Below are 16537 nucleotides of genomic sequence, written 5' to 3'. Positions count from 1 at the left end.
TGATTTCATCTCTCTGGTGCTCAGTGACAGAACCTGAAGGAATGGCTGGAGCTGAGTCAGGAGGTTTAGGTTTGGTATTACAGCAAGGTTTTTCCCCCAGAGGATGGTCAGGCACTGAACAAGCTCGCCAGGTCATGAGATCCAAGGCTGCCAGAGCTCAAGCAGCATTTGGACCATGCTCTTGGGCATAGAGTGGGATTTTTGTGCAGGGCCAGGAATTGAACTTGATGGTCCTTGTGGGTCCCTCCCAACTTGGCATACTCTCTGATTCTGTGTTTAAATATACTGGATTTTAAATAAAAAACACATTGTAAGTCATTGTTAAGTCATTCTCACTTGAAGTGATTCATCCTCATTTAATATGTACATGCTTCAGAGTGTAAAGGCCAGACTCTCTCAAGCTGATACTGATACTGCTGACTAGTATATAAATCCCCAGCACAGATGCACGTAGACAATAGCAATGCAGGCCTTCCTGCTGCTCAGCTGGAATGGCTGTTCAGCTGCTTGGGGCAAGAGCATAGGGAAACTGAAATACAGCTATTAACCTACTTCAGAAATTGTATTTTGGGTTAGTTGTCCAGTGTAAGTGATATGACAAGCAAAATTAATACAAACCAACCACACTTCTCTTAAAAATATTTTATTGAAATGCAGCATTGACTGTCAAAAATTACACTCTGATTATCTTATTTTATACTGAGAAGAGAATCAGTGCTTAATAATGAACGGAATAAAAATATTTTGAAGGATTTTTTTTTCATCCCTTTTTAATTCTATTGAGAAACACACTAAAATCTTCTTCCATAAGAACACAGAACACTACAGCAGTGCCAGACACACTTTATATATTTCTTTAAGCCTTAAATTTGCCAACATGTTCACGAGCTATGATCATCCTTTGAATCTGAGCAGTTCCCTCATAAATCTGAAAAGGAGAATTGCAATAATGTTACTGGGTGATTTTTAAAAAGGTTTTAACAGGTATATATTTGTAAACCTCCATGGCACTAATCCAGTGTGGATTAGGATGCGCAGGAAGACAGAAAAAACCAGAGAAAATTCCAGTGTGCTGGAGTAATTACAGTGGGATAAATTAAATGTAACTCATAGAAGATACTGAGAAAGTCTTGTTCTCTCAGGTGCTCCTATCTAAAGTCAGTAGGGCTCTCATGAAAACAGGTGACAACATCCCTCTTATTTGAGGAAGAAAATACATTATTTAGATTTTTTAAAGCAGGATCTGAAATCACAGGTAGAAGGGAAGAGATGACTTGTCCTTAAGTGTTTTCTTTAATTAGCCTTTCAAGGTCATACCATATGTTGTCTTTGATCCATTTATTTCCATTGCTTCTTGTTAACTAGTACTCTCTCCTGCACAGTTTTGTTTGTGGTTTTCTTTATTCTTGAATTTTCTTCAAGAAACAGCCTGCATCATCCCTCTGTTCTGTTTTTTTTGCTGGCAGCAAAGTCAAAAATAGACAAAAAAGCACCTATAAAGTTCTAATGCCAAAGGAGGACGTATGCTCCACAGGCATACTGCAATGTAATGCAACGGCTGAGGCAACACAGTCGAGAGGTTTTAATGTTTCAGCTCACACTTCTGCCAGAACTTGGTTTGGCAAATTGCTGAAAATCATGCAAATTCACTTATAGGAATAATCTTTCCAGGAACCTTAAAGAGCATTTTAAAAACAAGAATATATATATATAACCTGTGTTCACGTTAGTGTTCTGGTTCAGAACAAGCTGTTGATTCCCAAGGTGAATTCTCTGCTGCTGCTGCTTACCCCATGTTGATCCAGTCCACAGAGAAGACTGCGTTTTGTGAGTACTAGGTGCCTTCTGAAACCAACTGAAATGGAAGCTCTGCTTTCTCTCTATACTAAGCATTCACCAATCCCTAGGACAATCATAATGGTACAAGCCTGCACCTGGACCCTAACAGTTGGATGCCTATCAGGGACATAAATTCCAAGGGAACAAACAGGCTTGCTATGAACTCAGACTGCTCAAACTGCTTAGAGCGTAGCTGTCAGGGTCTCGGCAGCTGTTCCTGCAATCTACCAAACTGCTCCTATTGCACTAAAATTTGCACTTGCTGATGAACACAGCCATGGAAATCAAGTGTAAAGACATCACAACTCACAATCTTACTAAGTAATTACAGGAAAGGTTTTGGTTTGTAAGCTGATGGAAATAGTTTCAAGACTCTCTGACAATTAAAGAAAGGAAGTTTTCCAAATCTAAGAGTTTCCAAACCTAAGAGTTTCTACAAAAGTAGCCAGGATTTGTAGCCGGACAAAACTAGGGCACAGTAAGGACATGTAAAAATGTTATCAGTAAACACAATAAAAGGATTGTGTAATAACAAAAAAGATCAAACATATGAAAGATAATTTGAAAAATCAAGTTTTTCTGCATGCAACATATGGGCAAAAGTACATACCATCTGGAATTGAGCAATAATACAGCAAAGCACAGTGAAGTGTAAGATACAATCAATAGACATGGACAAAATAATTGCAAGACAAAACCTTTCCTGAATTCTTTTGGGGATGAAATGGAACTGACAGTCATAAAAAATTTAATACTAAATCTGATTAATTAGAAAAACAAGCCTACTTAGCCATGCATTTGGATCACTGTAATGAAAAAACTAAGTTATACTGGGATTTTGTTAAATCAATCTCAATCAATCTGAGTTTCAACCCTCACACCATCATTCTCTAAAAAATCAGGAAAAAAATCCCAGTCATAAATTTCAATTAGTCATTCCTTTCCTCACTCACAGAAGTGAAGTTAGTTATAGGGACCTTTAGATTCCAGCATAGCAGTTGTCTTTCCTTAAATAAAAATAAATTCTTAATAAATTTCCTTAAAGAAAAATAAATTCTTGGCTAGTGGCAATAATAGTTTGCATTTTGAAGTCAGCTGTAAGACAAAATATTAACTGCCTAGAATCTTGGATTGACAGCTGTTACAGCTAACAATCATTAGAGGTCAGGGTCTGTGTGCATTTCTTGATACCATCTACTTTGGTATGTTTTATCTAGTCACTATTAGTGTTAGATGTCAATAAAGATTACTGGTTTTCCTGAATGCAAGTAAAATATTCTTTCTGAATGAAGAACTGCAGCATAGTATATGCCAATATACTAATTACAACATGACATGGAATAATTTCTTGGCAGTAACACTGCAGTAAAAAAAAAACCTGGGGATTACAGTGAACTATGGGCTAAACATGAGTACAAAAGGGTCTTGTTAAAAAAATGGATAATCACTCTACATTGTGTCACACTTCGTAGAGACAACACATTTTACATGTCATGGTGCAAGCTAGGATAGGGTTAATAGTTTTCTAGTAGCTGGTCCAGTGCTGTGTTTTGTGAGAACAGTGTTGATAACACGTTCATGTTTCAGTTCTTGCTCTGTAGTGCTTACTGCAAATCCAGGACTTTCAGTTTCCTGTGATCTGCCAGTGAGGAGGTGCACAAAAAGCTGGAAGGGAGCATGGCCAGGAGTGCTAACCTGGAATGGCCAAAGGAGCATATCATGCCATAGAGAGTCACGCCCAGTATATAAACTTAGGGAGAGGTCACCAGGAGGGTGCTGATTGCTGTGGGTGGATGGGGTGGGCACTGGTCACCAGGTGGTGAACAACTTTATTGTGCATCACTTGTTCTTCCTGGGTTCTATTCCTATCTGCCTCTCTCTTTTATTATTATAATTTACTTTATTTCAATTATTAAACTTATTAAATTTATTTCAATTATTCTCAATGCATGAGATTTACTTTTTTTCCCCAATTCTCTCCACCATCCCTCAGGAGCAGGGAGGAGAAGGCAGTGAGCAGCTCCCTTGTCTGGCAACTTAGTTGCCAGCTGGGTTTAAACTACAACACCACGATACTCAATACTGTTGATACATCAGCCACAGCAGTCTACGCAGCTTATAATACCAAAGTTTCAAACAGAAAGTTTAATGCAAAAGTAAACCAAAAACCCCAACCAAACAAAAAACACCTCTTCCCTCATAAGTCGTTGGGGTAAGAAACTGCTTTAGTGTTCAGGCTAAGAAGACAGCTGAACCATAAGCAGACATCAACCCAGGATACAGACAGATGGTCAAAAGTTTCGCATCTCTGAAGATTTTCAAGAACGGTATGATATGTAAACCACCTCTACTTACAGAATACCAAAGCAAGCATTGGTATTTTGATCAAGATTTTTTTCCCAAGAGTTCAGAGACTTCAAAATTGAGAATCCAAGAATGGCAACAAGTTACCACATTAGAGGGAAAAAAACCCAAAACCCATACAATATAATTTATTTCTCTTATGTGGTTTCAGTTTTCGTCAAGTGCAATGATTTTATTATAGAAGAAATTTCCTGATTTGAAGGAATTTCCTGGTATGAATCACTGTTTCTTTAAACGGAAGGATTACTGCTTTCATTCTAAATTTTTTTTTTAATATCACATTTTTTAATATCACATAATTACATCATGATTTGAAGTATGTAGCCATTACTTTATTCTATATAAAATCTATGCATTAGCACATTCTCTTTTACTTACCTGGTAGATTTTAGCATCTCTCATTAGTTTTTCTACAGGATATTCAGTATTAAATCCATTTCCTCCAAAAATCTGTACTGCATCTGCAGCTACTTGGTTTGCAATGTCACCAGCAAATGCCTTCGCAATGGAAGCATAGTAGGTATTCCTGCGACCGGCATCAACTTCCCACGCAGCTCTCTGGTAAGCCATCCTAGCGAGTTCAACTTTCATTGCCATTTCAGCAAGCAAGAAAGACACTGCTTGGTGCTATGATGAAATAAACTAGGTTAATATTGCATGCTTAAAATTCTACGACATGCAAGAAAGATAAAATCTCTTTAATACATTGATTTTTTTCAAAAAACTCAGTAAGTTGTACAAGAGAAGTTATGCAGAACATGTATCATGCTCTCATATATGCATGTTGATTCATACTCTTTAAGTTTTCGATTTCCAAATCCATTTAGTCATAGGGATTAAATACTCATGAAACAAAAGTTGAAGTTGTTCTTTCCTCTTTATTGGTATTTATCTTGTTGTTTATTCATATTTTTTCAAAACTGGTAAGCAGCATGATAGCAATGTATTCTATTGATGTTAATACTATTTATCTTGTTTCACAAAGCTCAGATGTTTTCTTCTTTCCTGAAAATCCCTCTTTATTAGCACTGAAGAACTTAAATATGCCCAGTTGGTATGTAAGTTCTGAGCTTTGGGGCAAAGTTTTCTTTCTGCTTTTCCTACTATCATTGATAAATTACCAAAAATTCTTGAAGTTACCACATAGCTAAGTTTACTTATGGTGCAACCTATATACTTGGAAACCACAAAAAGGCAGAGGTACAATATAAAAACTAAGAAAATATAATTATCAAGGAATAACCTTGAAAAATCAGTAGCAGTACATCTGGTGTGAAAACATAAGCTTTTATTATATTGTTTGCCCCCACACTTACTTCAACAATTGGTTTCCCAAAGGTTTTTCTCTCCAAAGCGTATCTAGTAGCTTCATCAAGGGCTCTTTTTGCTAATCCAACAGCACCAGCTGCTACCTAAATTTAATACAGGCCAGAATAAAAAATCAGAAATTGCTGCTATATTTTATAATCTATTTTTTTCTGATACTTACGGGTGGTCTGGTCTTATCAAAAGCTCCCATTGCGATTTTAAAGCCAGCTCCTTCAGCTATCAATACATTTTCTTTTGGGACTCTCACATCTTCAAAGACAATGCCTCTTGTATCTGAGCAGCGTTGACCCATATTCATTTCCTGAAGTGGGAAATTTACAGATGTGCTACTAATTTGGATTATTCAAAGGTACATTATGTTTTCATTCTTTTGTTGACTCAAAGCATAGTTTTTCTTACCCAAAACACCTAATCTAAAAATTACCACATGCAAGACAAATACTAGTTTTGTATTTGCAGACCAGCATGCCCTTAACTTGTCTAAGCTGGGCAGCTTACTTTCTCCTTATATGAAATGAGTTCTGTCACTGTAATCAGTCTTCTTGTGTTCTTCTAGTTCAACTATCTTTGAGATGCAAGTGGAAAAAGAAAAGAATCTAATATTCAGGAAGTACAGGTATACTACAAGTGAATAAATAAATAAATGAGCACTTCAAGTTTTTGGATTTCTTGCCTAATGTTCAACATTCAGTTTACCTACTATTAAAAATAGTACTTTTTTGTAAAGAGAGGACTAGCATCAGTATCTCTAAGGCCTTTTCTCTGACCAGCACTTGCTAAAATGAAAACTCGCTATGTGTATAATTTGTCAAAATTGTTCATCTTGCTTCTTACTTTTTCAAGGCATACTACTTCTCATTTATTTGCACCTGCCAATACAGTCTTTCTCAAAGACTCTCTGCAGATGTTCAAAGTAGTCGTCTTACTTTAGACCATTCTGAATAATTCCTTTTCTGAATTAACAGCTTTAAAATTATGTTTTATGAATTGTTCCTCTGTGTTGTGAAAATGAAAAGGTGGTTGTACATAAGCATATGAAACTGTTCAGTTGTGTAAGTCTTTTTTCTTTAGTGATACATTTGTTTGATTATTGATTTAGAACTGAACAACAATTCCTGGCTTGTCAAACAAGAAATACAGTCTTCACCTTTCTTCCAATTTGGATCCCTGGGCTATCTGCTTCCACAATGAATCCAGTAAAGGCTTTGCTTGCAGGAGCTTTTGGATCTGGATTCGTACGTGCTAGCAAAAAATACCTAGTGTAAAACAAAGCAGATGGATGCAGTTTATCTTCACAGTTAACAAGATATATTTATCTAGCACTTTAAACATTTTTGTGTGCATTTCTACCATATAATAAATTCTGTCTCTGAGTTAACAACCTTTCTTTCTTGCCCATCCTGAAAATAAAATGAGAGGGAGCAAGAGAGTAGAAGTTTCAAAGATTCAAGATTTCATAAAGATACTCAGATCAACATGCAAATATACCCTGCCTTTTCCATGTATTCTAAGTCTTTATGATGTTAACAGCTTCCTAAATAGTACAAAAGAAACCTATTCATAGCATGTACATAAAAGTTAATGCTTAGAACATACTTTCTTGGATGCAAAAATTATAACCTGATTTCAAAGATCTTGATTTTATTTTTCTAAGTGTAAGTTGTAAATAAGTATTTATCTTAAAAAGAAAACAGCTCTAAATCACTTCTATGGTATTCAGTAAGGCCAAAGAAATCTTACAGTTTGTCTTTGGTAGGTCTGCCTGCAACAAGAAAATAACTAGAAAATTCAGTTTTTGGGTAAGCATAGAATGTTTCTTCCACTTGAATTCAGGGAAATTTCTGTGTTGTGAATCAGTGTGATGTAAGACACGCTTTAAGAGGTTTACATTATAAAAGCACACTCCAGACAATATCTGCAATCTTTGACAGATGGAAAATGTCTTCTTTTCAGAAAATAAAAAGTAACACTACAATCTAACAGTATTTCTAGCTTCACTAGGAGTAAGAGGTGTTTCTAGTAGAATCACATTTAATTTTGATAGCCGAAAGATTCAAGAGGGTATTATTGACTGTGGAATCATAATGTCATCACTCATTTTTCTTTTCAAGCTTTGCATAGCACTCAAGACTGCATTTGTATACGCTATCCTGACAGCTATCCTCATAAACTGGGCAGAGATTAAAATGTAGTCTGCTGAAACACAGAGAACGTTCAGCTTTGTGTCTGAAAGATAGGTCTTTAAAGAATTTAACTGAGGTTGGAGGGTTGGGGTAAAACCGCTACAGAACAGCAGAGAACTATGACACCAGTTAACATACCAGTTTGCTTTCCCCCCATTTGTGATCCACATCTTCTGACCATTAATAACATATTCATCTCCTTTCTTCTCAGCCTTTGTTTTTATACCAGCCACATCAGAGCCCGCTCCAGGCTCTGTTACACAGTAAGCCTAAAAGAAATTAAAATGCAAAAAAATAAAAGAAGTTCTATCTTTAATCAACTACAAATTAATGCAGATTATGTGCATCAAACTAGTTGTTGAAGGTTTAAGTCAACTGCATAGTAATATCCAAACACCAAATAAACAAAACTCCCCAATAAAACCCCAAAACAACCCTACACACAGCCCCCTCCCCCCTGCAAACAGCTGGTCAAGTAAGGGTTAATTTTATTTATAAATCCATAGTAATATATTAAATTGGCTTTTTATCAAACAGAAACATTCTGTAACCCTTAAGTTACTACTTCCTCAGGATTCAAAAATTCTGATGTGAAAGCTGAGGATCTTTAAAGTCTGAAAATAGGAGCACTGAGTCCTTCAGTTTAGGAGGCTTAGTTGTAAATTTACATACATTGCACACAAATCCTTACTTCTTTCTGTGTAACAAGTACTGTTTATGTAATATTTGAGATCACAAATATAGACTGTCATTCCCATCCAAGTTGAGGGTCTCCTTACATAAACCTTGTATTTTTCTTAAACATCTACAACCCTTCTCAAAAGGGAAATAAAAACTATTAATTTTTGGTAAGTGACTTAGGATGGGAATAATATCTTCTGTTTACTTACTGGCTGTATCTCATTAGGTATTCACTAACTTTCAGTAAATGTCACTGTTTACATATAAATCAAACAGGGCTAAGTTGTGAGTACATGTAAGTGTTCAGGGGAAAAAAAAACACACAAAAAAAGGAGGAAAAATAAAAAAAGGAGTAATACAATTAATGTGGTTTAGAAACATTCTGCAGTATAGCAGTTATACTTACACACATCATTGGTTCTTCTGTCATTCTTCCTAAGTATTTTTTCTGCTGATGCTCATTTCCTGCAATGATAACTGGCATTTGCTGAAAAAAAATATTTAGACCATTAATCCGGCTCTTTCAAGGGCAGAGATTATAGTTTAAGGGATTTAAGAAAAGACAGAACTCACCCCTAGAGAGTTTGCTTCAATGGCGGTTTGAACCCCTGTACATCCATAAGCTAACTCTTCTGTAATAAGGCACGCTTCAAAACTGCCGAGGCCAAGGCCACCTACGGTTGAAGTATTTAAGTTACTCAAGGGGATTTAAATTATAATGTATTAATATTAAAGATTTACGTAACATAATTAACAAAAATTTATTATTCCACATACATTTGATTGTGTACTGTGTTTGGTTAGGCATTCTCATGCAAGCTTTTAAAATAAATCTTCATCAGAAGAGTAACAGGTGATTTGAAAATTACTTATCATGTGTCCAGAGTTATTGTTTGATTAATGTAGGAGAACTTGCACAAAGTGGCATAGAACATACCACTCACATTTTTTTACTACTGTACATTGAAGAATTAAGAGTTCCTAGGAAGCAGAGAAAGGGCCCCTGAGCCAAAAGCATTTGGGAACAAAAAAGTGTCCGTATTAGTAGACAACCAACGCAGTAATCTGTGTCTGACAGAAGCCAACACTATGGGAAACTGGTCAACACTACATACAAGTACAATAACCACTACCTCAAAAATATTTTCCTGAACTTTAAGGTGACTTCCTCGGTCAAAGAAATAATTCTCTTTGGTATCTTTGTTATGCCAAACATCATGTAACATCTGTTACATGAATTTATCCAGTGTCTTTTTGAACCTATGTCAAATTTTAGCACCTATATCCTACAGGGGCAATAAGTTGCAAATTAACTCCACACGGCATGCAGAACCATCTCCTTTCACTTGTTTTGAATCTAGCATCTGCTGACATAATTTGATGCCTTCTAATTATATTGAAAGGGACAGTGAACCATCAATCCCTTTTCACACTCTCCCATGACACTGACATTTTAGTCATTTCTCCTATAGAATTTACATCTCACACAGAAGATAAAACTTCTATATTCTTTGTCATCCGTTTAGAAATGTTCTCCATTTCCCCAATACTCTCTTGAGATGGAAGCATCTGACTATATAATGAGTTAAAGAGGCAAGTGCAATTTGGATTCAGGAGGCAGCATAATTATGCCTTCTGCTTTTTCATTCATTCCCGTAAGAGTCCCTCTTGACCTTAGCTTTTACAGTTTTGACCACTTCTGAGCATTATGCTCGTGTTCACAGGATCCAAAGATGTCTTTTCTGAGAGGCACTATCTAGTGCACAGCATAGCTTTCCTCTGTGAAGTTCAGATTGATTCTTTCCCTTCACATGTGCATCACTTTTTCTTTTTGGAATCACATTGCCATTTTAACTCTCACTTTCTTCTGTGACCTTTTCCTGCAGCTCTCTGAACCAGATCATCTTTTCTATGCTGAATAACTTAGTATTATCAGCAAACTCTATCACCTTTGTATTGACACCCTTCTCAGTTTATTTATAGACATCCCAAATAGCACAAGACCTAGCAAGGCTGTGCTGCTAATTTTGCCAGTATGAAACCTGATGATTTTTAAAACTTATTTTGGAAGTTCAGGCATTCTCTATTCCCTGTTCGCACATTTATTAGCTACTTCAGAGAACTTCAATGATTTTATGAGGCATGAGTTCCTTTCACTAAAACCCTTCTCTAGCATATCATGTTTGTCTGTATCACTCATACATCTTAGGAGTCAGGACTCTGCTGTACTGCACTTTATCTAAACTGAAAAACTGTCCTTCTGGGATGAACTCTTAAATTGCTCCAGCCTGTGTCAGAGACTAGAACAAAACATGACCTTCTAATTTCTCTGCCTAATCACCTGACACTGCACCAGGGGAACATTAAGCAGCTGTAATCACAGTAGAAAAACCTGGTCATAAATTACTAAACCATAATCTGCCTAATTTGTCTCCTGATTACACCCACACCTAGTACCACACTTGCATGTGTCAACCTGCCTACTGATTAAATTTAGATTATTCAAGTACCGACTATTTATGCGACAGTACAGAATGCATAATTACACATAAGAATCTCATCTAATGTCTTTTCATTGTTTCATTTTACAGATTAAAAAGAATGTTTACTTACCACAGCTTTCCGGTATGTGTGAATTCATAAGACCAAGCTCCCAAGCTCGCTTTATAAGTGGAACAGGATACTGAAACAGACATGGAAAAATCACCTTCTGATTCATCACAACCAAAACTTTAAATTTTATGCAGGTTAAGATAAAAGTCTGTTTCTTCCCAATTTTTCCCTTACACTGTGATAGAATTTACCTCTCCAGTTTTGTCATATTGTGCAGCAACAGGAATAATTTCCTCCACAGCAAATTTACGAGCAGTAGCTTGAAACTCTTTCTGTTCATCAGTAAGTTCTATTTTAAAAAAGGAAGAGAACAAGATCATAAATCCTCTGCTGTCTTTTATTTTGCCAATTGTCACGACTACGATAAAAAAGAAGACGAGCATCCTTCCAGGACAACCCAAACCACCACTATTTGGGGCTCTCCAGGAAGCAAAAAAGTTCAGCTTCCTCTTCCTCCTGGAGAAAACCTCCATTGTTCTCTCATCAACCCCTACATGCACTTACTTATGTCTGATGAAATTATCCACAAAATACTGAAAATGAAGCAGAGAGGACTGTGTAACATAAAATGTATTACCAAAAGAAATAAGAAGAATGCTGTGCTAATTAAAAGCATAACAAGACAGAGGTTACCCAAAGATCCTGACTCTTCAACTTCAAACATCTAGCTCTGATCCTCTAAATTTGCTTGTACGTATATATTATATATAATATGCCAAGATGAAGATAAATTTCTTTTTTTACATTTCTTGACAACCAAGTTCAACTATGAACTACATTTAGGTACTGTAACATTGAAAACAGCAATATGAGGTAAGTATTCAAAGCTAAGACACTTTGGCAATAAAAAAAAAACTTATCATAGACATGAGTTAAAAAAAGAAGAAAATCTTAAGAACACTACACACATATCTGCCTTGCCTCAGTTGAGGATAAAGCTACTTTATTTTTCAAATTATTTTTTTACTAGAAATATATTTAGAACAAACACCTTCATTTTAAAATCATGGTGAACTACAGTATAGGATATTATTTCTTTTTAATTCTGCAATTTGCCCGTTATTGTTACATTTCTTTCAAAAACTGTACTACTTACCAAAGCTAAAGCCAGCTCCAGGTTTGCCTACATGTAAGTTTTGTGCAGGTTTACTAGAATAGGACCTCCATCCATGCCCTGTGATGGTTTGAAGCATTTGCTAAAGAGGAAAAGAACATGAGGTATAAGATCTTTACAGCTCAAGCCTCCTAAAGCTACTAACCTATCTGCAGCACAACTTTAGACTTCCTCTCTAGAAACCGTGACACATAAGTATAATACAATTACTACAGTGATAAAAGAAATACTGGCTACGTTGTGTTTTCCTCCTGTGGCAAGCAGCAGTTACATGAACTGACACCTCTACCAGGAGTCTCAGGCTTTAACAGGACCAAGGGCGAGTGAACTGCTGTATGCTCTTTTAAGTATTGTGCAACTGAGTATTTAAAAATTATTAAGCAGAATTAAAATTTATAGTCATAGAGACACAGCAATATATATTTCTTTCATTTATACACACACTCATCCAACTTCATTTTCTGGCCCTCTAGTGAATATCCTATTACTTACCTACATGCAGATTTAGCAAGATTTTAATAACAACCTACCAATTAGCCAATATATCAGAATATTTTGATAATGTCCTAGACATTAATCTCTGCTTTCTTTTAATAAGGTGCTGCCACTGACATTAGGAGAGACAGCAGACTATCTGAAGTTTATTTTTCCTCCTAATAGTTACCACAAATTTATTCTTTTTCATTGTAAATACTTTCTCCGCTTTTTTGAGTTTAGAGCCCCAAATATTGTTGCTACAGGTATTTTCAGAATGTCTTAATACTGTGCAAAAACATGTCTGAATTTGTTTTTAAGAGGATGGTTTATTCTCTTCAAGAGCTATGAATCTCTGAAATGTTTGGAAATTAGTGAAAAATATGAAATTGGATAATTTTTTAGGATGACCTTTAGCATACGCAATCAATATTGCAAAAACAAATTTGCCTGAACACTTTTCACGTCTGTGAAAATGCAGACTTCTTTTTTTTTTTTTTTTTTTTTTTTTTTTTAAATCGTGATCAGAACAGTCACTTACTTCCTAGCATTAGAAAAAACTTAATTATTGTTAGTAATGCAAAAAATATCACAAAAATGTTACTGGGACCTCTAGATGACAAGGACATTACAGAAAGTCACACAGCCGGGGAGGCAACAAGTACCTTCAAAAAAGTTATGGTAGATAAACTGTGCTCTTAATAATAATGCTATTTGATAGATGGTTATAACAGAGCACAAGAAGCATGATGAATACTGCCAATAATAGGTATCGACACAGTGAAAAAAGTATTTCCAGAGGATACTGAAAACATCTATAAAGTTCAAAGGTGAAGAAATGCAGAAGGACCATTGCTGGGCAGAGAAGAGGGAGAGACTATGACTATGACTATGACTATGACTATGACTATGACTATGTGCTGGTGATGTCAATTTATTAATAGTTCAGGATTGCATTTTGCTGTAGGTAATATATTATTAATTTCAAGTTTTTAGAAACAATAGACATTGCAAAAGAGTACCTTGCTAAGGTTACTGCTACCTCTCATATTAAAAGCCAAAACAATACCACAAAAATTTAGATAGACCTTGATTCTTCAGAATTATTTACACCGTATTTTATCTGGGAAAAAGACAAGATGAAATTGAAAAAAAGTCAGATTATTGAATTTTTTTTCTTTTCTTTTTTTAAGGAGCAGCCCTTGATAGACTAATGCATAGCTTTGCCACCAAAAGGTTTTGCCTACACTTGGAAAAGTACTGGATTCAAACTAATGCTATATGTGATACCCTATATGAAAGAAGCTGTAAAATTTAAACTAGTGAAATTATGTCTATTGTCTAGTATGCAAGGTAATACTGAAGATTACTCTGGAAAAACTCAACAATACCCCCTCAAACAACTGTGGACAGATGGGACTCATACCTGGAAGCTGCATGACTGATCAGATGACAAAGGATGAGGGTTTGCTACACGTAAGAATTTGGATGACTATCTGCCTACTTGTCAACTTTCCCGTTGCTTGACTTTGAGGAACAGTTGGATTCAGTGACAAACTACTGCTAGTGATGTTCAGATACAACTCCTACTGCATTTCCTTGCACTACTGTATAAACTCTATTACAAATACAAATACGACCATCAGTGTAGCAAGACTAACACTGGAAGAATGTGCTGTGAGGAAAAGGGTATGACAAGGCTATTCAAAAAAGTGATGCAATCTCTTTATTACGTTATGGCAAAAGAACTATAGAACCTGTTCAAAAAGATGCACATCACAGAAAACGGTGGGACAACAACAAGCTAAGGGTCACTAACCTTGATTCTGCCTCACGTATCCCAGGGCAAAATGGAAAAGAATTATCAAGAGCAGTTTGTTGCTGGGGTAACATGTCAGGAGGCTGAACTTGAAATAATAATTTCCTCTCTATGGACTTCCTTTGCCTAAAGCATTGCTTTTGATCCATAAGATACCAACTTCAGATGGAGACTGCTTCCCTCACTGACTTCCCTCACTCTTACAGCAACACTTAGGACCTGTGGCCAAGCTGCATCACTTTGGGGCAAACTAACGCTGCTGCTAGGAGGCTGTGATGGGCCTTTCAAGTAATTCAGACTCATTAATGCCTCTGGAAATGAGGAATCCAGAAAAAGGCATGTGTCATGCTAAATGTGTTTTGAATAGTTTTTGTTTTCTAGTTTGAAGCTGTGAGGTTATTGGTGGTTCAATACAGTATGAAGTTTGTACTTTAGAAAACCAAGTATTATATTTCACACTATTTTTTTTTTAATTAACATAGGTAGTTAATAGATATCACAGCTACGTATGCTAAAGGAAATGCATTGGATAAAATACCCTGAACGCTAAGCCCGGTGTTTTGAAGCAGTCTCCACCTCTAAATGGAGAGGTGTCAGACACACTTGGCACGACGCGGCCTTTGCCACATGAGGAACCCCAGGGCTGTGCAGTATCTCCACTGAAGAACATCAAATGGCAATAGCCATTCGAACCGTGAGGATTACGGCCATAAACTCGGGTAACACTGCGAGGCAGGAAGAGTAGCAAAGCGGGTGGATTCCAGCCCCGCCGGCTCTACCCAGTGGGGCAGCCCCTACGCCTGCAGCTGTCCCGACGGTCACGGCGGGCGGAACGCGGGCTGCCCCTGCCTCTTCCGCTCTTCGCCCTCTGCGATCCCGCCGCCCTTCCCCGCCGCCCGGGCTCCCCCGGCCGCCAGCACCGGCAGCGCCTCGGTTGGTTCCGCTCTGCTTTGGTCCGGTCCGTCCCACACCGTCCCGTGCCTCTCCCTGGGTCTTGTGTCCCCCCAGCGGTCACCCGCCCCGGCCGCTCACCCGCGTCGCCCTCAGCGCAGCCATCTCGGCGAGAGAGCGCGGCAGCTGCAGCAGCTTCCCCGGGGCGGTGCTCGGCGGCCGGGGCGGCGCCACGCGGGGCGGCCGGGGAAGCTCTGCACTCGACCGCCCGCGCCGCCTTACTCCGCTCCTGCGGGGAGAGCCTCCCGCGAGTTCCTGTTCCGCCGCTCGCTCGTGGAGGAGCGCCGCGCCCTGTCAGCGGCCCGGCGGTTCGTACTGCCCGAACACGGGCAGCGTCCGTGGCCCAGGCTGGGCCAGTTTGCTGCCTGTTTGCTGAGCGTCCTAGGCTGGTTCCAGTCACCTACATCATTCACCTGTTAGCAGAAAAGCCTTTTCTGAAAAGTGTAAGCAGTTTTACTGTAATTTTCCCCTCAGGGAATCATAAACTCATGTTTTGGAGGTGTGCCAGGAACTGGAGAGTGACTGGGCCTGGCGCACGGGAGTTGTAACTGTGTTGATAGTTACATAAATGTGCTTATAAATGCTCTTAATTCCGGTTGTATTTTAAAGGATAAGCAATGAGTTTGGAAATTATCTTTGGTGTGTAAAATATATGCTTTTGAATAGTACTGTTTCACAGCAGTGTTATTTAGGGGTTTATTAAAACAAGGCTTTCAAGAAAAATGGCAGCTATTGATTTTTCTGTTAACTCCTTATTGTGAAATTTCAATAGAATTAACAAAATAAAGTATTTTTCTGGAAGCTGGATTTTGAGTAACATTTTATTTTGTATAATAATACAAAGTAGTACACAACAAATATTTTTGCGTCATTATTACCTTTTTATGTTTGGCTCTTAGTTGCTTGTTTTGTTTCTGACAGTTGAGAGTATTGATTTTGTAGTTAATACCAAAGAAACAGTTTGATAGAAAACTAGCCATATAAAAGTTATTTACAGACATATTTATCAACTGTCTGAAAGGAGATGATTGTAATGTTTTATAGAGTTCATACTGTCGTGGTTGCAGGTGATTACGTAAGGGAGGCATGTGGGCTGCTTTGATTCAGTGCATAGGCTGCTGCTTTTTCACTCTGGTATCAGGAGATTTTTTTCCCCCCGTGCTTTAAGAG

At 37.5% G+C, this 16537-nt stretch overlaps 1 protein-coding gene across 1 annotated transcript; it reads right to left on the bottom strand.

Annotated features, from left to right (window-relative positions):
* Window positions 1-627: 627 nt before the first annotated feature.
* Window positions 628-15738, bottom strand: ACADM (acyl-CoA dehydrogenase medium chain). The gene is made up of 12 exons (XM_053984581.1): window positions 15449-15738; window positions 12106-12205; window positions 11201-11298; window positions 11010-11079; window positions 8970-9070; window positions 8803-8883; window positions 7854-7984; window positions 6680-6788; window positions 5693-5833; window positions 5520-5615; window positions 4582-4830; window positions 628-928 (listed from the first exon to the last, which is right to left on the bottom strand). The coding sequence occupies exons 1-12, from the start codon at window positions 15470-15472 to the stop codon at window positions 857-859; spliced, it is 1272 nt and encodes a 423-aa protein (XP_053840556.1). The 5' UTR covers window positions 15473-15738; the 3' UTR covers window positions 628-856.
* Between the last annotated feature and the right edge of the window lie 799 nt (window positions 15739-16537).

The sequence above is a fragment of the Vidua macroura genome, chromosome 9 (genome assembly GCF_024509145.1).
Source record: "Vidua macroura isolate BioBank_ID:100142 chromosome 9, ASM2450914v1, whole genome shotgun sequence".
NCBI lineage: Eukaryota > Metazoa > Chordata > Aves > Passeriformes > Viduidae > Vidua > Vidua macroura.
Note: the sequence above shows the minus strand (reverse complement) of the source record. Positions and strands in the feature narration are given on the sequence as shown.